We start from the raw sequence: 24,497 nt of genomic DNA, 5'->3' as shown, positions 1-24,497 counted from the left end.
CTGTGTCAGGAGACTTTAACGTCAGCCTCTTTTCACTGCAGAAACACTGGAGCATGGCCACTGTTTCCATTTTAACATCCAGAAACTCAACATTCCCATTTGAACATAAAAGAAGGAACATCATGTTGTTCATTCAGTCTTGTTTTATATTCCAAGTTGCTCTGTGCTTTTTTTATCAGCAAAATTTAAAGAGACCTCGAGTTACTTGCAGGAATCATGCGCCAAATACACCCAGACCGTGAAAAATGAAAATCACGATCCCCAGGAAAGACACGTTTATTCTGTAGAAATATTTTAGAGATTCATACAATAAGAGAAGAGCAGAATATGTATTTTGTATTAGTATTAGTTAGGCAGACTTAAAAAAAAAATACTACATTTCTGCCTAGAAACCATAATCTGAGATGAGGAGGCACTTTGACTGTTCAATCCATTATTATGAAGAATAATACACCAATCTGCTCTACTCTTCAAACATTTCTAGACATATTACACTGAAAGATTTCATTAGCAGGGAAGATTACAGAAAAATTGGACAAGAACTGAATTAGTATCACAAAGTAGGGAGGTACCTGTCTCTACTACGTTGGACTAACAGTATCGCTGCAGGCAGGGACTAAATTAGAGAAATAATTATCTCTCCATCTATGTCGTTCTCCAGTTAGATTGGCCTGTCTGCTTACTAATCCCAGTGTTTGGTCAGTGAGGTCACTAAAAGGAAGAGTGTTTTAGTCCAGTGATGAGAATTTTTAACATTTATCTGAAACCAGGCTTGCGGTTGAATTCCTCGTGGTTTATCTCTGTTCTCTTTCCAGCATCTCGTCTACAGCTTGGCTTTGCCCGGCTGCAGCTGCAGGTTTTGTAGCTTCATAGCCAGACCCATGTTTCCTGTGATCTTCAGCTTGCCCTGGAAAAATGCCTGTGAATCAGAGCGAGAGCGAGAGTGTAATACACTGTAATATAAAAGCATCAGATGGTTGGGAATCAGAAGCATGGTTCATTCAGTGTAGGAGAGAAATACATGCTGCTGGCTTTAAAGAGTTACCATGAGAGATTAACTCAACCCGAGAAAAAGTGGGACAACGGCAACAACAGCTTATGAAAGGTCAGGAAACTCCAGAGCACACAGGCGTATGAAGGAGAAATGAATATTTGTGATGTGAGAAGGTAAAAATCAGGCGAGTGATGTAAAAACGTGACCATTTTAGAGATAAATATTTTCTCAAGGAAATAAAAATAAGTCATTCATGTAAGTTTACAGCAGAAATGGGGAAACTGAGGGTTTTTTATTTGTTCAAAAAAAAAAAAAAAACAATGCAGGTATCCAAATAACTGGGGATCTAATCTGTGGAAAACACACTGCTGGAGCCTGCATTGCTATCCTTTTGTGATCAATAGAAAACGTATTAAATTATTAAAGCTGTGCAACACTCCTTTTGGTAATCTGTAGGAATGCATCTCTCCCTCTCCGTCCCTCTAATCTTCCTTTTCTCAGGCCTTGTTGTGGCTTCTCTGCTATCTGTTATCCAAAGCAGGGTTAGAATCATGTACTTGTGCATCATGTAACTGTTTCCCTGTAAGAGCGTCACACACATATCTGTTCCCAGGATAACGTTGGAAGAAGTTAATAAATTAAACTTGCCCCGGCGAGCACTTGCATAGATATTCATCACGTATGCTTTTGCTTCCTTGCAAGTAAATAAATGCGTTGGAACTCGCTGCTCTGTGTCTCACTTCATAAGGGATTTTATTTTTTTTTTAAAACAGCTTGGTCCTTCGAGCTGGATTTCAACATGTCTCCTGTTCATTTCAGCCAATGCGGACCAATACCGTACATGGGGGAGTATGGGACTCCTGCAAGACCTCCACCAGAGTTTAAAAACGACAATTCAGGATCGCTGAGTTGTGCACATTATTATTAGTATTATAATAAAAGCTGGAGAAGGTTGCAGAGCGGTTACCAGTGTTTCCAGTGGGACTGCCCTGTGAAACCCCATTGTACGCACCAGTTACTCAGACATTATGTCTGTTATAACTGGTTAGCTGACTGAATTATAAAAATTGAAGAACACTCGCAACTAAATAAATAAAATACATACATAGATTAAATAAGTAAATATGTAAAATAAAGAAAGAAAACAGAAGCTGAAATACAGAGTCGACTCTGAAATAGACACAACAGATAAACTAGTAAAGATATAGTGAGGTAAAGTAAAACGCACAATAAAATAAAATAAAGTGAAATGAAAAGCTGTAGGATGGGTAGTAACTGCAGTAAGGTGGAACAGGATGCACTCAATGCCAGTGACGTCAGATCAATGTGCCAAAGAGACTCGAGAGCAGTTCAGCATTTGCCCTTATGGCAAAAGGAGTTCAGATTTGAGGGGAAACTAGATGTTTTTCTCCCATCCTTTTTTTAATGTCACACAGGAAAATCAGAGAGGAAGAGGCAGACACACAGTGCAGAAGTGGCTTTTCTAGGACCTCACAGTACATGCAATCACTGCAAATGGCTGTGAGCTGATGGTAGTTGTCTCTGGATGACATTTTTTTAGTGTAAATTGACCTGAGTGCTACCTTAATATAGTGCTTTCACATGTAATAATAATTCAAATGCATTTCCTGCATGGAAAACAACGAGGAGCTGATAAGTCAAATGTCGAATCATAAAAGGTTAAAACTGTATATATATTTAGCTTGAAGGTGCAAAAGAGCCACCATATTTATTTTCAGACAAATCTAATGAAAAAAAGATTGGTTCATTTTGTGATATGTGGCTCTCGACCCCTCTCACTGTTGTTTCTGCAAAATACAAATATCTTTAAGTATGGTTTAGTTTTTAAAAAGGTTCCCAGTTTGTAATCTTAGTTACTAAAAACCAGTGTAATTGACTTATTAAACATTTGTTGTACCAGTAAAGTGGTTCCATATCAGGGGTAAATGCTTTCCAGGGTTAGTTTCGCAATTCACAGAATACTTGGAAAGAGCTAAAGCTAAAAGGTAACTTATTACGTTGTTTCTTATCTTCTGTACATTTCAACTAATGAGGACAGTGAATGTGAATGTAGTCCGTGTGAGCCAAAGGCTCCTACTTCAAAGTCCACAAAACGCCCAGTGTCATAGTGTTTCCTACTTTTGTATCTATATGATACCACAGAGCGGACCTACGGTAATATAGTGATCGCAGGCAAAGATGTTCCACAGCTCTGCTGTTCAGTCTTTGTTTGTGTAGTGCAGGCAAACAAAAGAACCATCCTGTAAAAGGAGGATAGCTAAAACAGCTTGTTTCAGACAGAGGATTGAGAAACTAAGAAGAAGGATGTAACTCTAAAGAGATGGATAAGCAGATTCAGTATACGTCTTAAAGCAGCAGCTCTCTCACAATGCCAAAAACGTTAACAGCTCCTACACTACAATTTTTAAATCCACCATCACAAACAAATAAGGATCTGAGCTAAATTTAAGTAAATTAAAGTACAAGTCTGACTTAAGTAAACATTAAAATTTGTTGTATTACTGATCTTCATCTGGGAGTATTTGCCTGACGCCCTGCACATTCATCAGGGCACGTTGGTTTTTTCACATGCTGAGGCCGTGCACAGCTCTGTGGCCGTGCTGGAGAGGCCACAGCTAACAAGACATCCAGCAACTCAAATGACTGAGAACATGCAGAGCTTTGGTCCAGCTGGTCTTGGTCTTTTTTTCCAGTTAATTTTTTCGAAGGTGTGAGACAATCTCCAGGACAACAATGTTTATCAAAACAGCAAACTCCTCATTCACAGTTCCACAGCTGAAATTAAGCTCATCTATGAACAAACGGACTTTTTCCAAGACTGGCAACAGCGGGTTCGACTCCTTGGAGGAAAAACTTTTTTTCTCAGTTGGCAGCTCAGCAGAAATGTCCGTTCCAGGTGGCTAATAGCTGTTTACTTTAAGTCAGGCTGAAAAACATATAAAATGAATGTTGTAAAAATGTTTTTTGGAAAGCTGTGGGAAGCTCACACTAGACATCCTAAGTATTTGTGGGTAATGTAGGACCTTGCCAGCCAACTGGAGAACTCATGGCAGAGGGACATAAGTGGATACATAAACATGGTAACACCATGTCAGACTTATCAACTAACGCCTATACAGAAATCTAAAAGAGTATATGATAGTGCCTTTCCTTCTCACACAAATCATTCAATATGTTTCTAAATCAGTTATTAGTAAGTGTTACACTTTTATTAGCCAAAAATGAGACTTGAGAAAAACAAATACTGCATGCTTGTACAAAATTAAATAAAATAGTACCGGAAATGTCTTTAGTTTAAGGTTTTTTGACTTTGAAATGGCTCAAGATCGCTGTCAGCTAGTCAACTGGCACATTTAAGGAGACTAAGATGTTTTTGTTTGGTTGGGGGTTTTTTGGTACTTTATGGAAAGAAAAGAGTTCACTGAATCAACTTCAGCTGCAGTATCAACAGACCGAAGGGAAAATGGTAAATGGACAGCACTTATAGCACTTCACAGTTTAGCCTCCAGGCCGTACCAACACTGAATACTCACAGTTTGTGGGTTCATTTTCCCAGTCATCAAGGCCAACAAGTCTGCGTCTGACATAGAAATGGTGCAATCGGCTTCCTTATCTGCAGGGCAGAGACACAGAAACCGAGCTAAGTTTAAAAAAACATGTTACAGCTCAGAGGTTTTTGCTCACTGACTGAAAAGAATGGGAGCAGTTTAACCCTCAAGAGACAGAGATATTTTAACACCGAAAATGGGACCGAGGGGTCATTCGTGAATCCATTATATTGGATACAAGAAGACTGGAAGACTTTAAATCATGCTCACACAGCCGCTCAGCTTTCTCACCAGTATCATTGTGAACGCAGCCTTTGCCGTTTTTCACGTCCACAAACCAAGTTGCCTCCTTTCCACTTGGGCCGTCCTTTACTTTGAAGGCAAACACTCCACCAATCTTTTTCACAAACTGCTCCCCATCCTGTACAAAGACATTTCACATACCTTAAACCAAAAACAGTTTCCACTACATGTGACTGAAGGAAAAATATATCAAAAATATTTCACAAGTTTTGCAAATTCAGTGCAGTAACAAAATGTTCCACATAAAGTTGTCAGTTTTTAAAAGAACATGTTTTACTGCCTACATTCACTCATCTTATGCTCAGCCTGACAAGCCATGTGTTATTTTCTTTAGAGTTTCAGGTAATGGCAGAAAAACTACTGAAAATATTCAGATAGTGAAGGGAAAAAAAAAAAAAAACCAGTGGAAAATCTGCCCAACTCCAGTTCAGGATTTGGTAACTGTAGGTGCAGCCAAGAGAGTGGGCTACATTTACATTTGAGCTAAATGTGCACAGGAACTGAAAATCTATAAAATGATAAAGACTATGAGGCTTTATTTGAAATTAAACATTTTGAATATTTATACAATTTTGAAACAGATCAGGGGTGTCGAACTCCAGGCTCGAGGGCCGGTGTCCTGCAGGTTTTAGATGTGTCCTTGATCCAACACAGCTGATTTAAATGGCTAAATGACCTCCTCAACATGTCTTGAAGTTCTCCAGAGGCCTGAAAATGAACTAATCATTTGATTCAGGTGTGTTAACCCAGGGTGAGATCTAAAACATGCAGGACACCGGCCCCTAAAGCCTGGAGTTCGACACCCCTGAGTTAGATGAATCATTGTCCCCAATTACCATTCAAGAAAACCATCCTTTTTTTAATGGAGATGGATAATCCATTAAATTTAGTTCTAAAGCAAAGTTCTGATTCTACAACGCAGTGGTTCTTAACCTTGGATGAGTCCAAGCCCATTGCAACTTTTTCATAAACTCGTCATCCTGCCTGCTGTCCTGTTTGCTGCTGCCACTCTCTAAAGAGAAATCAGCTAATTTCATATATAATATCTGCTTACAGTTCATTCACAACTAAAAGCAACATAATGAGCAAAGTTAAGTATTGTAAATAAAGTATTTGATCACGAGCAGCAAACCTTTTGAGCGGATGTGTGTTTGTGTGCATGCATGTGTAAAAAAGTTGGACTTTGTAAAGTCCTATCATGTTTTTCATAAAGCATGATCCACCATGGGTGGAGCAGACACCCCAGGCACCCTTGTATGATAGAGCTTTGTCAATTAAAATGTAGCCATAACTTAAAGGATATCCTGCTTAAATCTTTTTTTTTTACACTAAATAAGGCCATACTTTACAAAATGAGCATTAATTAAGGACATAAACTAGTAACTAAGACCATAAAATTGGTAAGGAAAGCCATTTAATGGCTATGAATCAACTGAGAAGAAAGGTTAGTTTCTCAAAAACCTCTGTTATCCAGGTTCTTTTGGCAACTAGAGGAGTTGCTGTGCCCTGCTGGCCATCAGCGGAAGAAATGTGAGGAGTGAATGCACAGGGGCACTAGGGCTGTTCGATATAACGATATATATCGGATGACGATATAAAAACGTCTATCGTTTCATTTTACGCTATCGTTTGTTTCGTGGTGTCACAAAATAAACTGTTTACGGCAATATTTTTTCATCGTTTTGATGGACACTGTAGTGGCTATATTCATTTCTTACAGTTCTCTCTGTCTCTTATATTTAATATAACCACACTACGGACAAGCGACTGTTTTTATGCCTTGTCGTTAGCAACAACGATGGTAAAACCATCGCATGTCCGCTTGTTTATTTTCCACATAAATCTTTCACAATAAAGCTCAAGATCCTGTTGAGACTTTTCAAAATAAACTGAATCACATGAAATAGTATGCAGAGTGCTGACAGATGAGAAGCAAAAAAAGAGCCGTCAGGTGCTAAAAAAATAAACCTTAGACTCAAACATTAGAACAGGCTTTTCCCCGCAGCACGCCGTGTATTAAATACTCACAAAGAAAACGGCGGCAGTTACAACTTATATCTAAAAATATATAGTTTCACGCATCAGTTAAAACAGCGGTCCCCAACCTTTTTTGCGCCACGGACCGATTTATGCCCGACAATATTTTCACGGACCGGCCTTTAAGGTGTCGCGGATAAATACAACAAAATAAAACTAGTACCGGTACCGAAAAAAATAAGATTTATTCATAACACACGTGAAAAGACCCAGGAAAGCAGAGTTAACGATAAAAACGATAACAAAATAACGCTGAAAACCGATAAAAACCCTGAAAACCATACATTTCACACCTGAGCCTCAACTCTCGCGGCCCGGTACCAAACGACTCACGGACCGGTACCGGTCCGAGGCCCGGGGGTTGAGGACCGCTGAGTTAAAACACTCGACTCCAGGTACACGACGCCTAGCTGGAAACACTTCACACAAGTCGAGCTGCCCGAGATTCACAGAATTTACAGAAAATGTTACATTTTTGTGATTTATATCGTTATCGGGACGATAGATGTCTTATATCGGGATATGAGATTTTGGTCATATCGCACAGCCCTAAGGGGCACCCTTTCATTTCTTAATTCTTATGCCCATCATTATCTTTAATTTAATTTAATTTAATTAATGCCTTTGTAGGAAATAAAATAATAGTGTCTGGATTCTAACATCGGTCATCTAATGAACATATAAAAAATAAGACTTCGTGTGTTCTGATTAACGTAAAACTATGACAGAGATATTTGTAGCTTCGTGTGGTACCTCTCAGTTTTTGGCAGGTGATTCTCTTCTTGTTTAGCTCATAAAGAGGCTCAAATGTTAAAATAAACTATGTTTGCTAAATGTGAACGCCCAGAGGTATACACATGTAAGAGAACACAATAAAAGTGCTTTAAATGAGAAAGCATCCTGTAGAGTTTTTATCATTAGTATTATTGTTGTGGAGTTTTGCTTTTAATCACTGGGTATGTTTGATAATTATTCTTCATTAGCCAACTACCTTCCTCTCGTCCTGCTTTCTTAGTGTTGATTGGCTGTGGAGGATGAATTGCACTTACATAAAGCCACAGGGAGGCTGGAGTGGCTGTCTTCACTTGTTTTTCAGTAGTTCTTTATTATTAATTAGTTGTTTCGGTAATTACCTGCTGCCCCATTTTCAGTTTTTGCTTTCAATAGAGCTGTCAGTCTCAAAGCAAACAGCTTTTCAACAATTTAAGTTTCACAGGCAATTTTCATTTTGTCATTTTTTGTCATTTCTTCCCTCATTCCTGACATTCCAACAAAAACCAAGTATTAATCATAATCCATAAACGTTTTCCCTTCTTGGCTCATGCAAAGTTTAACATTAAATCACATAAACACTTTCAATAGCCAACAGATCGTTTTCATTTCCCCCCCCCCCCCCCCCCCCCCCCCCCCCCCCCCCCCCACACACAGCATTGTGTCCACATTCTGACATTTTTTTCTTTTGGGCTGTTTTTTATTGCACACACAGTTATTGCCAAAAACCCTTTTATTCAACAGCTGTTCTTGTAAATTTCCAGCTGTAACATGACAGGAAATTATCTGAAAGGTAATCTAGTTGAAGTAATGTAAACAGAGATCTTCAAGATTCCAGTTGTTGCTAAAAATAAGTCTTTCACATCATCTTTAGATGTGAAAGGGTTCTAGACTTTAGTCTTTTATAAGTGTTTTTATAGTTTTCTAGTGCATGGGCATTAGGTGACTGGCTTCAGTCTTAAAGAAGAAGCCTAAATTTGATAACTCACTCTGTGGTTTGGTTCAAGGCCTTCTTCTTTTGTTTGTTTTGGCCTCCTATAATTGTTTTTGTATTATTAAATCTGCTTTGAACTGAAGCAGCATGGTCGCATGCTCCTGCAGTATGATTAGTCTGTGAGCTACAGACTTGGGGCCTGAAAGAGCTTCCCCATTTTCTGTGTTTTGTGGCATTAAGGTGCCAAGGAAAGCAGCAATTAATCATCAAACTGATACAGCTAGCAATAAAAACATAAATGGAAATAATGCAAATAAAATATGAAAGGAAACAGCTTTTCAGATAAGCCAATGCAGTCAACATTTCTGGGGCGTAGAAGACACACGACGGGTTTTGGTGGGAAACAAAATGTAAACAGCCTTAAATCTGCCGGGTGCACCGTTTACTCAGGTGTTTGTGGAGTACACTCTGCAGCCCAACACAGGTCAGCGACAAAAGTATTACATAACCTAGTTCATCCTTAATCTGCCCAAAACTTGGATTTGAGTAGAAACAAAAAAAAGAAAGAAAAACATTGAACTAATATGAAAATACAAAAGTAGAACAAATTCCCTCTGATAAGATAAAGATAAGCTCCCAAGCTAAAAACTCAAGTCTGTTTGTCTGATCAGTTTTCAGAGATATTACACTAAACTTTGCTGCCATTTCCTCATTGATGACAAATCCCACTCATTATGTAGAGAGCACTGCTGGCGAGCTTGAGATGAATCTGTATGATTGAGGTCAACTAAAGGTAACTGCTTAAAAACAGAGTTTTGATGGAAACCATTTGTCTGATTGAGTCACCATAAGCTTGATATTATTTTTTTGTGTTATAAAATGATAGTTTGGGAACGGATCCTGATGTGCCACCATAAGGCTAAAAGCCTGTGTAGCTATATGAACACAAGCCTAGGAGAACTGTAAATGCTTGGATAGGTGGATTCAAGTATTTATTAAAATCTTTTACAAAATTATTGTGTTTCGTTTTTTAAGCAAAGACCAAATCATAATACATATTATTAAAAGACCTAATGTGTTTTTTATTATACATACTTATTTATTTTCACTGAAAAGGCATGGAAAATATTAATCAAAGGAGCAAAAGTCTACGAATAAAACTATGGAGCTGGAAATGCGCATATCAAGTCCCATTCATGTAGGTAACATAAATACCTCCTGCAGTTTCTTGTCAATTTCCTGGAACACAGCATGCGCCTTGAACCCCTCCAGTCCATCACTTGCGCTAGTGTCAATAGCTTGAATCCTTCAGATGATGAAGACAAATAAGAATAGGAAGGTGACGTTAGAGATAAAAAGAAAAGAATGAAAACACTGCCTAAAGTACCTAAAGTAACTTAAACTTGTAACTCTTCAGTAGTTTGGACACTACTATCGCATACTAAAACTGACAAACATTTTCCACCTGGGCACATGTATTCTGAGTTGAGCTTTTTAACCCGCTGCTTAAAGATTCGCTTTTCCACCGAGCAACCGTGGATTTCCAACCACCGTTTGCTCTTCCTACCGTATGAAGTGTAACTAGTCAGTGTTCCAGCGATGCTTGGTTGGATCATTTGTTTACATTTGGGTGGCAAATCACCAGCTGCTAGTGTTGTTGCCCCAACTTGTAAAACATATTTGTTAGTTCCACATTTAGCAGGAACAGTTATCTTGCATACTTTGCATAGCACTGTTGTTGGTTGGAGGTTGTTCAGGTAACTCCATTTCTGACTCTAACTGTCAGAAACGTATGGGCTTGTCTCACTGTTGTGAGCGATAGGGGCATTAAACATGTGGCACCCCAATAACAATAACATTCCAATGTAACACTTTTATATATCACGTAAAATTTTACACTGGTATTATCACAGATGATATGATACGACACAGCCCTACTTGAAAACACCACTGTGTATTTAATTGTGCAGCTATTTTGAAGCCCTGATGTAAAAATAACTGAGACACACAAAACTCCAGGACATAAAGAATAGTCAATAAACACCGTGTCACAGGTTGGCAACTTTAAACACAACGATAGAGCTTTATCAATGGCTCATTAATGCCATGGTACATGTTTACTAAAACACTGATTAAACAGTTCAGTGTTCACTCTGCGACAAATTTTTGTTCAGGACTTGTTGATCGCAGGGTACCTTCCTCATAGTTCCTCATGGTTTATTCTATCCATCATTATCAGCAAAATTCCCCATTGATGTGCCCTCAAGATGCTGCCTGTTTCCTTCACTCTCCAACATAGGTCGAGAGTGCCAACGTCTGCCTGCCACATAGCACCAACTAGGGCTGGGCCATATCATACCATTCACGGTAATACCGGTATAATGTTGGGCAACGATAAGAAAATGAAATATCGCGATAGAATATGGGTAAAACGCGCATGCACAGTGCCTTTTGTTTTCATACGTACATGGTGGAAAAAGCATGGCGGCGACGGAGAATGAGAAGGGCGAAAGCGGATCGTTGAATGAAACAGATGAACCAGAATTGGTTTGTAAAAATGCTGCAACTTCAGTGGTGTGGAACTGGTTTAGCTTTCGTCTGTCAGATACACAACAAAGCACTATTTTGGTAGAGCATGCTAGCGAATTTTTGGTATCTGGTATTTTGTTGCCTCTGGAGGCATTTTGTAAGATGGATTTTCAAGCATGCCTTATAAATAAATTATCACATTTTTATACAAATCTAATGTAGGAGTGTCAAACTCACTTTAATTAATGGCCAGTGTGCAGCCTAATTTAATAGATAATAATGTAGTTTTCTTTTTTATGCAAGGAAAGACAAGTACATCCTAAAAACTCTCCCGTTGTGAACCATCCATTTACAAAAACAAATAATGAACAACCTGAGATACCTAAAAATTACCTACAGGACCAGAGCCCAGAGCCAGGGCCGCATATGTGACACCTCTGTCTAACCTGTTAGTCAGGATTCAGGCAGCAACTCCACATGACATCCAGCTTGACATTTACACAAAGAACAAGCAGGGATGCCACCGTGTGATGACCCTCAAACAGCTCCTCAGCAGCTGAGATATTTAACATGCCAACCGGAATCTTGTATGAAAAAACCAAAAGAGCTAACGTTGTTGCAATATTTGACATTTAACCTGTTTTTCAGCTAACCAGGACAGCAAACGGTGAGCTCAGAAACGTGCCGTAGTTAAACAGTGCAAGCTGTGCTTTTCTCACCTCGGTCTCTGTAATTCGGGCATTTTGCTGTGAGTGTAGGTGAACAAACAGCTCCTCGGTATGTGTGGAAGCAGCAGAAGGAGTGATGTTGCTTGCACTTCACCTGCTATTAGCTTAACGGCTGCACTTCCTCGTTTCTTGCACTTTCCCGGATATTCAGACTCGACCTGTCGATGTCAGATAAACCAGATTAGCTGACTGTCCTATGGATTCACTTAGTAACATCTAGTTTACATGTGCTTGTTCAGATAATTTTCTTAAACAGATCCGTAGGGTTAAATTACAGAGATTTTTTTTTTTTACAATTAGTAACCTGATCCACTAAATTTATTCATACCAGCTATTTAAATATAACCGTATATAAAAGCAGGCGTTATTAATCAGTAATTCAGGCTCTGTACCTTTGTATGACCAGGTACAGGGACCCACAGAAAATAAGATTATTTAAAGATAAAATACATTTAGTGTAAAAAAAAAATAGGTTGACAATTATTTTCATACTGAAAGAAACGCCAGAGCACAAGAGTTTACACATTTATGTTCAAATGAATGTTTTGCAAAGTGATTAAGTGCGTATTATTTATACTCTGTTGTCTTTACTGTCTTTGTTTTACTGAAGTTTTATTGAATCTGTTTTATCCTTTTGCATTGTTGCTTGATTTGGTAATATGATTCTGAAAAACAAGAGTTTGTTAGGACTTCTGGCAAAAATTGCCAGCAAAATCTCAGGTGATTGGCAAGACAGGCTTTTGACTTTTTATAACAAGCATGTACTGAGGGAGGTTCCTTCTATTATTCATTGTTTGAACTACCCACTCCGCAGTGAGTTTGACTCTTTGCCCTCTGGCTGTCATTTTAGAGTAGGGATATCAGTAGGACCAAAAGACTCCAGGTTTCTTTTATTCGTACTGCAACCTGTCTTCTTAATGGCAAATAGCCATTTTGTGGCTTTTTACTGTTGTTGCTTTTATTCTCATTTTATTGTTTTTATTTTTATTTATTGGGACTTTATTTTATTGTTGTGCACTCACTGGGTATGTGTCTGTCGTCCTTGTTGCCCCTGCTGCTAAACTAATTTTCTTTTGTGGGACATATACTGAAAGTACATACATAAACGTGTTGTGTGTAATCATATACATAATTACAGATTCATTAATGTCAATTAATGTTTCTGCTGAAGCTCTTTTATGTCATTATTATCTTCTTAGTTTAACCTGTTAGCCTGTTATTATTGGTGATGAAACATTTGCATTAATTTAAAAAAGTATTTTCAGTGGTTGCTTTACAGTTTAAAAGACCCCTTCAAAAGGATTTGAGTGGAAATGTTTCTGTTATTTCACAGCATAGGTTTTGTGCAAAAGCAGACCCAATATTTTCCTATCAAGAGCATCTTTAACTCGCACAGAAACAGAATATATATATATATATATATATATATATATATATATATATATATATAGATAGATAGATAGATAGATAGATAGATAGATAGATAGATATAGATATATACATACATAGCTTATTACATTACAAATATACTAAAGTTATTGTACAAATAAAATCCGTTGAGCTGGGGTCAGGTAGGCAGTTTCAGATCTGACTTATTTATATGGTGCTTGATGACTGCTGGATGTCAGACAATTAGCAATATATATGTTATATATTTTGCTGTAGGCTCTGTAGTGAGGCAGAGCAGAATGAGGCAAACATCTGAAAATCTCATCAGTCTAATGGAGACCCAGTGAACTATAACCCTGTCTGCTTTTGTAGAGAAGCACATAGGGAGGCCGGGTGCCTGGCTGGGTGGGCTTCAGATAGCAGCAGAGGGCTCACGGCCAACCATCTAACTCATGCTGGCTTGATCACTCCCTCACTTATCACAAATACGGGCTCAGCGCCATGGGAAGCCAGCCGATGCTGCTGGTACACTTCAGCGAGCTGTTTTTTTTCTGCAGCTGATGTGTGTAGCGGAGGTTGAGCTCCAACCACAAAATCACTGAACAGGAAAACACTGCACTCTACTGGTCCAAAGGTCGCATAATGCCATGGTTTTACCCTCTTGTGTGGGCAAAGTTCTTATTACTTCTTTTTACTTTCTTAATGCACCACATTATCAGGATTGAAAACAACAGAGCCACAAGAATCGTTTGAGGCAAAATTGTTAAAGGTAAACGAGTCCTGAAAATTAATAAATCATCAAACCTTTGCTTTTCTCCACACACCATTTATATATTTTTGAATAGAGATTCATGAATGTACTGAAAACTTTGTCTCACTAACACTGAGAAATTAGTTACCCATAAAATCCCCTGAGTAGGAAATAATTAATTGGAAAAGAGAACATTCCTCATGGTTTTTCTTAAAATCGTTTTCCTATTTGCCTTCCTTTTGCTGTGCTTGTTGTGTGTACTTGTATTTCAAGTTATGTAGTGATGCATAAAGTCCTGATGACTTCTACCTAAAATATAACATCAGTTATATAGATGGTACGAATGCAGGCTTTTTCTAATAGAAGGTGCAAAAAAAACCACCAAATATTTTACAGATACTAAATGCTGATCTTTACCTAATACAATGTATTTTAAAGGTAATACTGAATGTGTCATGGCACAGTGGCCCATGGAAATGGGATGGACTCAAGTGCAGTTTCAAAACCAGAGGTTTGAAGTGCGGTGTAACAAAAGTCTTTATTCACAACGCTTGGAAGCTAACAGAAAACTCAGACTAGCATTAAGGAACGTAAACTAGACGTCTGAGGCAAGAGAAACTATGGCCATAACAAAACTATGACTACATTGCAGGGACAACTGGGTGCAGCGACTGGGCAGGGGAAACTGTGGCTGGCCAGGGCAGTGCTTGCAGGTGGAGGTTGCTTGGAGGGGGGAGGCAGGAGACAAAGGTCCAGGTGGGTACTACGTGCAATGCAGGGAGGCAGGCAGGAGAGACTGGCAGTTTGAAAAGGGAGAGGTTACTGGCAGCTGCATACCAGAATCCAGGAGAGCTTGTACGGATGAGGATTGGTAGGTGGGTTCCAGATGCTGACGAGAAAACAGAGAACTAAGGCAAGTAGACACAATGATACACCAAGGAACAGACATGAGGCCGAGAACGGACTAAAGTTGGCAGATAATCTGGCAAAGACTAGTTGTGTGCGCAGGTCATAAATACTGCTGGTGTGATTGCCATCAGGTGAGGAACAACAAAGACTCCACCCAGAGGGGAGGAGCCGATGCAGTGGAAAACTACCCAGACCATGACAGAATGGCTGTTTGAAGTATGTAAAAAAAAGTTGTTTTAGAAGCCAGTTATCCATAATTATTCCAACTTTTGACTGACTTAATTATTATCACCTAAAAAGTTGTGGTAATTTAACTTAATAGTTAAAAAGATTCTATGAACTTGAATATTTTTATTTCTTTAACTAAAACTTTCCTTTAGCTGCTCACTTATTCACAAGGTGTCACTACAGCAGATGGAGCCGCATATTTGATTTGGTAGATTTTTACACCATGTACCCTTCCTGACACAATCTCCAAGGGATTTGTGTGTCCTCCCAGCCTTCAACCAGGGAGACTTTGCATGTCAGGCAAAGGTGTAAACCACTAACTCTATGGACCCACCAAATTGATTATTTAATCTACTTTTTTTCCTTTTACAGTTTTTCTTGATTGCTTAAACACATTTCTTGAAACTATGCCTCGTATTCCCAAAACAGTAAACACAAATCCATAATGTCTCACCCAATTTCCCAAACATCGTATTGTCAGGTCAAAATGAAGCTCTGGGATGTTTCTGATGATCTTTGGCAAGAGTGCATTAAGAATATATATTGTAGTTCTATAAATGCTAGACACTGTTTGATCCAATTTAAGGTTGTGTATAGGTTGCATTTTTCTCCCACTAAAGTGGAAAAAATATATAAGAACGTTTCAGCCCTCTGTGTTAAGTGTTCGAGTGGTCGAGGAACTTTATCTCACCTTTTCTTTCAATGCCAAAAACTACAGCTCTTTTGGAATCATTTGTTTGATTTTCTGACCAAAGCCATTGGCAGGGAGGTCCCATGTACCCCCTTTGCAGCATTGTTCGGGGTGTGTGAACTGGGATGGGCAAGGGACAAGACAGAGACGCAGGTTGTGTCAATGACCACAATTGTGGCTAGAAAGCTGATACTTCTCTGCTGGAAGTCTGCTAAACCTCCTACCTTCGAAATGTGGTTGAGAGAATTTGGAAATGTACTCCATCTGGAGAAAATCAGGTTTACCTTGTCTAACCGAGAGAGTGTGTTTTATAAGATTTGGCAACCAGTCATTAGCCTGATGGATAAACTTAAGTGAAATATACTGTATCTTAACATTTATGTATGCTGTATTACCACCTTGTTGACTTGCCGTCCACCTTCTATTGTGTTCTTTTGAAGGTGATTGTTGTATACTGCTCAATTATAAAATCAATAAAAATATATTGAAAAAAAAAATGAAGCTCTGCACCCAAAACTATTAACTTTTGCTGAAAAACCAAACTTTGCCCACAGACAGCACACACAAGGCCTCAAAAACACACACACAACAACATAGTCTTACACTTTGGTGCAATAAATGTTAAACAATATTCCCAAAACTGGCAAGTTATGTTGCTTGTGGTTCTTCCCCTCAAAAACCTTTTCACATGATGAACACAAAAGACACAACCAATGTATATACAGTGGCACATTTTTTATCCATGTACCATACAGTACAACACACACCAAAAATATTATTCCACGTCAGCATCCTGTCTGTGTTCTGGGTCAGGCCAGAGAATCTCATCCACATCATAGGCTATATTGGCCCTGGCCAGGCAGCGGGGGTAAACTCCTCTTGCATGCCTGATCCACCCCTGGCATGCATCTACTGGTATGTCTAGGCAGGCCTCTTCCATGGCCTGGAGAAGGTGAACACGGACATAAGGTTCTCAGTCATACACCTTCCACCACCATGCCAAAAACAACTTCTCTATCTACCAGTCATGAACCATAGCAGCGCGATGGAAGCTGACATTATCCCAAACAACAACGTAGCGAGGCTGCTCTGGCTGTGCTGGTTCCCTGTAGTTCAGCTGTAACATATGTCGTCTTAGACCATCAAGAAGAGCAAGGAGAAGTGTTATAGGGTCCTAGAATGGCATGGCAGTGGAGTACCCCTCATTGGCTGATGGCTACGCACAGAGTGATATTCCCTCCACGCTGACCAGGGACATTTACAATAGCCCGATGGCGAATTATGTTCCTGTTCCTGTTCCTCCTCCTCCTCCTCCTCAACTTGCATGTCTTTGGATCCATTGTTTTAAACTTGAATGAACTGGCTTTGGCCCTTTTATCTATCCATCAAAGTTTCTGATTGGTGTGTGATACATTTCGACTCCTAGTGTTTCCACTTGGCTAATTGTGTGCTAATTGAGCTAAAGCTGTGCTGATGTGAGTTAATATTATTGACTGCTAGTGCTTTCTAAGTGACCACATGGAGTAAGCACTGACAAATGTAGGGATTTGTTTGTAGAGTTTTGTAGTAACAGTTCACCACATCTGACTCATGTGGTAAAGCAGGGGCATAGTGTTTATAGTTCAGGGAAATAGGTGTGCTTTTTGGAAAGTGGCATTATGGTTTTGAAATTTGGGTTCAAATGATTGGTTATAGTGTTTAAGCAACTGAGAAAAACTGTAATATTTTGCAGTTGTGAGCCCCTTCAAATTGTAACTTTATAGTATTCACTGTTGTTTCAGAGCGTGAGGATTAATTCCTGTCAGGCTGAGGACCGTATTATTTATTAAATTCAACAAATATGATCAAGAAAGACAGAAAGAGTTAACCACCCAACACCTGTTTGAAAGATAATGGAATCTTCTTTGCCATTAATATTTTCTCGAGTGTCTGGAAAGTTAAGCTAAAATATTATCTTTCATTATACTTGTTGTTCTTTGTCAGCACAGATAGGGACAAAAAGAGCTGTAAAATCAACTTCAATCTTCAAGGAGACAAAAGAATGATCATGGAATGAGTATCTAAAATAAGAGATTATGTTTAACTATGTTTAGTTGCAGGTGTGTGAGGAGATGAAGAAAGAATAACACAGCACTGTATTAAACCCAGAGTAAAAGATGGTTTGGGAAATAGTGAAGCCTGCCGAGCTGGTTTGGTAGCCTAGATTGAAGACTGATGATACTCTGACTGTTCACATGCTCCGAGATAATAGTTCATATCTTTGTGAAAAGCAGTCAACCAAAAACCTTAGATTTTTCACGAACGTAGTGAAAACAAATCAAGTCCAAGTATGCAAACAAGCTTGCAGCTTGAATGCTGTTGTCATTAAAGCAAAAGGGAGTTTCACTCTCATCTTGTTGACATTATCATAATAATAAGCTTTTTGAAATCAAAACAAATATAAAATGCAATACAAGTGTCTTTTAGATCAAAGCTTATTTAACAGGACTAATTTCATTTCAGGTTATTTTACTGCAGCATAAGCCAAGTTATAAATCTTTAAATTTGATATAACTGAATAATTGACACTGTCATGGGCCCTTATTTTAACAATATATAGGCTTTAGATATTTGTTATTTACAATAAAGAAACATGTATTTACACCCTTACAAGACTATACCGGAAATCTAGAGTCAGGACCAGAAGGAGTCACGTGACACGCTCTACTGGTTAAACTTCCTGTTGTCACTTTAGTTAATTATTTCTTTCTATTTTTTTTTCCCCCTTCTAACGTTTTCCTTTACTTTTTAAAATTATAAAGTCGAGTTATAATACGTGGCGTTTATTTTCCTTTGCTAAACCTTTCCCGAGTGTCTCTGAAACGAAGCGGTACTCTAAGGACGTTTAACCGGTTGCTAATGTTAGCTAGTTAGCTGGCGTATCTTTCCTTCAGTGACAGGTGAAAGCTCGCTCCGTCCAGGCTTACCTTTTACCTGTTAAAATCGTTTTTACGTTTGTAGCCTCCTGTAGGTGATCAGTTTACAAATCAACACCATGGCCGGTCTGCTTTCATTGCATTGTGTCGCCTCTCTCAAGAAGTCCGGGAGTCTAATTCATTTTAGAAGCGCTGCTCTGGGGGTTCATATGAGACACTATAGCAGCAAAAAGGCCCCCTCTTCATCATCTTCGGAGTATCTGCACCAAAGCGTCGTGCCTTCCATGCATTACCAGAAGAGTTTACCCAGGTAAGGCGTTTTGTGACGAATTTGGACACATTGCTTTTTCATTTTCTCCAAACATGTCGCGCAAACTCAAAAAAATCTGTGGTTTCATGTGCGCCGGAGATGTCCAGCAAACAAAACAAAAAGGTGTCCTGAAATAAAGGTGACCCATTTAGCTTTTAGATCGATGTAGGTAAAAGGGCATGCTTGCGCTAAACTCAGTGACCACTAGAGGGTGACATGAATTATGATTAATGACGCTTAAAAAAAATAGGTGTGTGAAAACAGTTCAGATTTTGTGCAGGAAACATTATCCAGATATTTCAGTCCATAAGATGGCATCACACAGTTGCTGCACATCCATGATGCAAATCTCCCATTCCACGACATCCCAGACTGCTCGGTTAGATTGAGATCCGGTGACTGTGAAGGTCATTTGAGCAGAGTGAACATGGTGCTTTATACTCCTGGAGGCAGCCATCAGAAGATGGGTACACTGTGCCCAGAAAGAGATGGCCATGGTCAGCAGTAATACTCGGGTACGCTCTGGTGTTTAATCAATGCTCAGTTGGTACGAGATGCCCAAAGTGTGCCAAATAAACATTGTCCACAGCATTACATGATCACCATAACCTGAACCATTCATACAAGGCAGGATAGATCATGCTTTTGTTTTGTTTATGTCTAATTCTGATCCTGCCGTCCAAATGTTACAATAGAAATCGAGACCCATCAGACATTTTAAATGAAATAAAAAGAAGAAAATGTCCCTAGTTTAAGAAAGCTGTTGAACATTTGGTTCTTGAACATGGGTCACCACATCACAGTGGGTGCTCTCTTCCGTTAAGTTGTTTTTATTATAAAACATACAAATGAATCGAATAAAACATGACTGACTTCATTTCCCTTTTGCTGTTTAGATTGCCCATACCAAAACTGGAGGATACTATCAGGAGATATTTGGCTGCCCAGAAGCCTCTTTTGGATGATGACCAGTTCAGGTGAGTTTCCACAAGTTAAATCAAACTTTTTATTTGATTATTTAAATGCTTTAAACCTAGTTGGAGCCATTGTTGTCATGTATCTGCAGAACAACAGAGAAACTTGCTCAGGATTTCCAGAATGGTGCGGGAAAGCAGTTGCATGAGGAACTGGTTGCTCAGGATAAAAACAATAAGCACACAAGCTACATCTCAGGTAACTATGACTATAGCCTAAAACTGAGCATCAAAGATGGAATAATCACTGTTAAATGAGGTTAAAAATGTTCTTTTGTGTCACAGCTCCCTGGTTTGATATGTATCTGTCTGCACGTGACTCTGTGGTGCTCAACTTCAACCCTTTCATGTCCTTCAATCCCGACCCAAAGACTGAGTACAATGACCAGCTGTTGCGGGCGACCAACATGGTGTGTTCAGCTGTGCGCTTCATGAAAACGCTACGAGCCGGTCTGCTGGAGCCAGAGGTTTTCCATCTGAACCCAGTCAAAAGCGACACGGACAGTTTCAAGAACTTTATCCGCTGGGTCCCATCTTCACTGTCCTGGTATGGGGCCTACATGGTGAATGCATACCCTTTGGACATGTCTCAGTACTTCCGCCTCTTTAACTCAACTCGGATTCCTAAGCATGGGCGAGATGAGCTCTTTACTGATGAGAAAGGGCGACACCTTTTGGTTATGAGGAAAGGAAACATGTACGTGTTTGACATAATAGACAGGGATGGGAATTTAGTGAAACCTGCAGAGATCCAGTCCCACTTGAAGTACATTTTGTCTGACTCGACACCGGCACCAGCCTTCCCTTTGAGTGTTCTGACCAGTGAGAACAGGGACGTGTGGGCAGGGCTCAGGGACAAGCTGATTGGTGCTGGAAACGCAGAGGATTTACGGGTCGTGGACAGCGCCCTTTTCTGTCTCTCCCTGGATGACGAGAGCATGCGGGACCATATTCACATCTCCCACAACATGCTGCACGGCAACGGCTGTAACCGCTGGTACGACAAGTCCTTCAGCCTCATTGTAACCAAAGACGGACAGGCAGCTATTAACTTTGAACATTCCTGGGGTGACGGCGTCGCTGTGCTTCGCTTCCAGAACGAGGTCTTTAAGGACACCACCGAGAAGCCACTAGTGCACCCAGGTTCGGCTGCTGCTGCTGTGGATTCGGCCTCTGCTGTGCGCAGATTGCAATTCAAGCTGAACAAAGAGCTGGAGAATGGCATCCAAAAGGCAAAGGAGAATATTGACTCTGCCGTATCAAAACTCACTATTGACGCCATGGAGTTCAAAAGAGGCGGGAAGGAACAGTTAAAGAAGAACAGGCTGAGTCCAGATGCTATAGCCCAGCTGGCTTTCCAAATGGGCTTTCTGAGGCAGTACGGACAGACTGTAGCCACGTACGAGTCATGTAGCACTGCAGCTTTCAAGCATGGCCGCACAGAGACCATCCGACCAGCGACTGTACAAACCAAAAAGTGCTCACATGCTTTCGTTCAACAGCCTGGCAAACACAGTGTGGCGGAGCTGCAGGCCATGCTCGATGAATGCTCCAAATATCATGGGCAGCTCACCAAGGAGGCAGCTATGGGTGCGTGTGACATGTCAGCATGCAGATAAATTATGGTGATTTTGTACACCAGTAAACGCAGTGTTTTAAGCTGCAGATATCTCTGATGGTAATTATCTGTCATAGCAACAACACATCATAACAGGCCAAATCAGTAGTTTATCTGAGCTAAATATTTAAACCATAAAACGCTATAACCATGTTTAAATATTTCACAGCCCTCCCAAGATGATTTAATCAGAACCAAAGGAAAAAAACACCTTTAGTTTGGTTCTTTGTCCTCCTGCACCATCAGGAGTTGAGCAATCGATCTTTGCACACAGACATTTTTTATTTTACTGCTCTAAAAGTTCTTATCTGTACCAAATATTATGTAATCATCATGTTGCTGTGTGTTTAGGATTTGTGCACTTGTAATGCTTTTAAAAAAAAGTATATTTCTCAACAATAGCATCTCATTTACAGTTTAAAAAGTTGAATTTGCTGTAATATTTAATAAACAGTTTGCCAAGTAACCACCTAGTAATGGGCTAAAAGGACCCATTTTTATCAGCTGAACATCATCTAAGTGACCATGTGATTAAGTGTATAATTTTGCCCACACATTGAACAGGCCAAGCAATACTGTAGCATGGCCATGTAATAGTTAAAAATATAGCAGCATATGTTAAAAATGTAAATCTTTTTAACATATTCAGGGAGAAACAAACACATCAAAGTGTATGGTCTTAAAAACACAATGTATGATTGTCACTTACTTTTTTAGATTTATTCATTTAGATTTAATGATACTTAGGTAATTTTTTTGGCCTTTATGACTTGGGCTCTCTCTCAGAGCTCAAATCGCACTTCAGTCTGACATATGCAGATATCTGATTTACAAAAACTGGGATTCTCAGTTTTAGCATTTTTCTACTAAATGGATGAGCAAATATGTTTTGATATTAGCTTATTAGACATAGAGGGGCACGGTCTGCAATATGAAATTTTAGGAGGTTTTTTACAGTAATGCAAGCAAGGTTAAGTCATAAGTCTTCTTATTCACCATAATGTGTGACTTTATTAAAGAATTATTTTCTTGAATGCATTGTTCGATATAAAAAACTGAAGTGTTAAGATAATGACTGATTAGCACTTTTTATTACACACAATGCTGACCTGAGAACAGTTCCTTCACTAACTGCTCTTTTTGCATCTCTCTCCAGGTCAGGGTTTCGACCGTCACCTGTTCGCGATGCGATACCTGGCCGCCTCAAAGGGCCAAGCTCTGCCCAGTCTGTACACTGACCCAGCTTACGCCGCCATCAACCATAACATCCTCTCTACTAGCACCCTCACCAGTCCAGCTGTCAGTCTCGGCGGCTTTGCCCCTGTGGTACCTGATGGTTTTGGTGTCGGCTACGGCGTCCACGACAATTGGATCGGTTGCAACGTATCTAGTTACCCGGCTCGCAACGTCCATGAGTTCCTGCAGTGTGTCCACAAGTCTTTAGAGGACATTTTCACAGTGCTGGATGGAAAGCCACTGAGCTAAGAGTGAACAAGTGTACTTTTACATATTGATAAAGGTAAGAGTAGGAAGGAAATTCAGGGAGAATAGAAAGGATGGGGAAAACTGAAGGGCAGCTCTTTGAAAACAAAGTTTCCTCTGTCATCCCTTAGTTATATATACGTATCATAACAATTGTTCGGTGATGAATAGGACTGCTGGTGTGCGGCAGAAATCATAACCAGTTATTTTGGTAAAACTTGATATTCTAACATTTTGGTGAAAAATATCAGCAACTTCATCTATAACACTACAAAATGAGAGAATCAAAGAAAAATCAAGTGTAGCAAAATATAATTCTTATCTTTTCATATTCACTTTCAAGCCCTGAAAACAATAATAAACAACATATTTTATTTACCTTCATTGAAAATTTGCTCGTGTTTGACTTCCTCAGCCCACAGTTATTCCAAATTCCCATTCAGACATTTGTGACCAACTCTTACATACATGCTGATGTTAGTGTGCTGTGGCCTAATGTTACTGTTAGCTGCGATTTAAGGTTGTTCATCCATCCATCCATCCTCATCAGGGGGAGGGAGCCTATACCAGCTACCATGGGGCAAGAGGCAGGGTACATACTGGACAGGTCACCAGTTTTTCACAGGGCTAGCACATAAGAACAGACAACCGTTTGCACTCACATGGGCAATTTGGAATTATCAATTAACATAACCCCACTAACTGCATATCTTTGGACTGTGGGAGGAAGCCAGAGTACCTGGAGAGAACCTACGCAAACACGTGAAGAACATGCAGAGGGGCCTTCGCATGTTCTCCAAACTCAGCACCTTCTTGCTGTGAGGCAACAGTTTAAATATAATCCTGCCCCTACACAACTTGTGGTTTCTCAAGGAGGATCTCCACATTAAACTTTTTTCTTAAATGGAAGTGAAATACGAAGCAAATTTCCACTAATTAATGGCCATGATACACGTAATGCATATATAATATAGCTATCTTACAGTGTTATGAAGTGACACAGAGGCCAATTGAGTTACTGCTTATGTCAGAGAAATGAGGGAATCGTTGCTCTGTAAAAGGCCCTTCAGAAGGGTGTAGGGAGTGGGTTGAACTTGGAGCTCTGACTCTAGTTGGTCATTCATGCAGTTAAACTTCTCTGCAATAGTTGCCAGTCAGGATGCAGAGGATGTGCCTTTTTTTTAATGATGTGAAGCTCAACCAGAGCATTTACAAATCACCACTGTAATACACTGAACTGTCATTAGTGTTAGATTACAGCCATTTGTTGTGCTTGAATGTATTTTGAAATTAAAAGTTAATTACCTCTGCTCTTTTATTTGCCCTTGTGATTCTTTACAGACAGCTGATCATTTAAGACAACAC

At 39.5% G+C, this 24,497-nt stretch overlaps 2 protein-coding genes across 2 annotated transcripts; one reads left to right on the top strand and one right to left on the bottom strand.

Annotated features, from left to right (window-relative positions):
• Positions 1-260: 260 nt before the first annotated feature.
• Positions 261-14,973, bottom strand: scp2b (sterol carrier protein 2b). Its single transcript, XM_082524090.1, has 6 exons — positions 14,843-14,973; positions 11,857-12,023; positions 9,824-9,914; positions 4,855-4,984; positions 4,549-4,628; positions 261-919 (listed from the first exon to the last, which is right to left on the bottom strand). The coding sequence occupies exons 2-6, from the start codon at positions 11,877-11,879 to the stop codon at positions 824-826; spliced, it is 420 nt and encodes a 139-aa protein (XP_082380216.1). The 5' UTR covers positions 11,880-12,023; positions 14,843-14,973; the 3' UTR covers positions 261-823.
• Positions 14,974-18,470: 3,497 nt separating this feature from the next.
• On the top strand, positions 18,471-24,443 carry cpt2 (carnitine palmitoyltransferase 2). Its single transcript, XM_082524078.1, has 5 exons — positions 18,471-19,058; positions 19,955-20,035; positions 20,125-20,231; positions 20,318-21,622; positions 22,807-24,443. The coding sequence occupies exons 1-5, from the start codon at positions 18,868-18,870 to the stop codon at positions 23,133-23,135; spliced, it is 2,013 nt and encodes a 670-aa protein (XP_082380204.1). The 5' UTR covers positions 18,471-18,867; the 3' UTR covers positions 23,136-24,443.
• Positions 24,444-24,497: the final 54 nt, after the last annotated feature.

Source organism: Aulonocara stuartgranti (assembly GCF_965226115.1).
Source record: "Aulonocara stuartgranti genome assembly, chromosome: 23".
NCBI lineage: Eukaryota > Metazoa > Chordata > Actinopteri > Cichliformes > Cichlidae > Aulonocara > Aulonocara stuartgranti.
The sequence above is the reverse complement of the archived record's forward strand: the minus strand, read 5'-3'. Positions and strand labels throughout refer to the sequence as shown.

Coding starts and splice junctions, on each gene's coding strand:
- scp2b (XM_082524090.1), bottom strand. CDS start 11,879: ATGCCCGAATTACAGAGACCGAG. Junction 4,629..4,854: donor CTGCGTTCACAATGATACTG/GTGAGAAAGCTG, acceptor TCTGCCCTGCAG/ATAAGGAAGCCGATTGCACC. Junction 920..4,548: donor GGAAAATGAACCCACAAACT/GTGAGTATTCAG, acceptor TCTGATTCACAG/GCATTTTTCCAGGGCAAGCT.
- cpt2 (XM_082524078.1), top strand. CDS start 18,868: ATGGCCGGTCTGCTTTCATTGCATTGTGTCGCCTCTCTCAAGAAGTCC. Junction 20,232..20,317: donor GCACACAAGCTACATCTCAG/GTAACTATGACT, acceptor TTTGTGTCACAG/CTCCCTGGTTTGATATGTAT. Junction 21,623..22,806: donor CACCAAGGAGGCAGCTATGG/GTGCGTGTGACA, acceptor ATCTCTCTCCAG/GTCAGGGTTTCGACCGTCAC.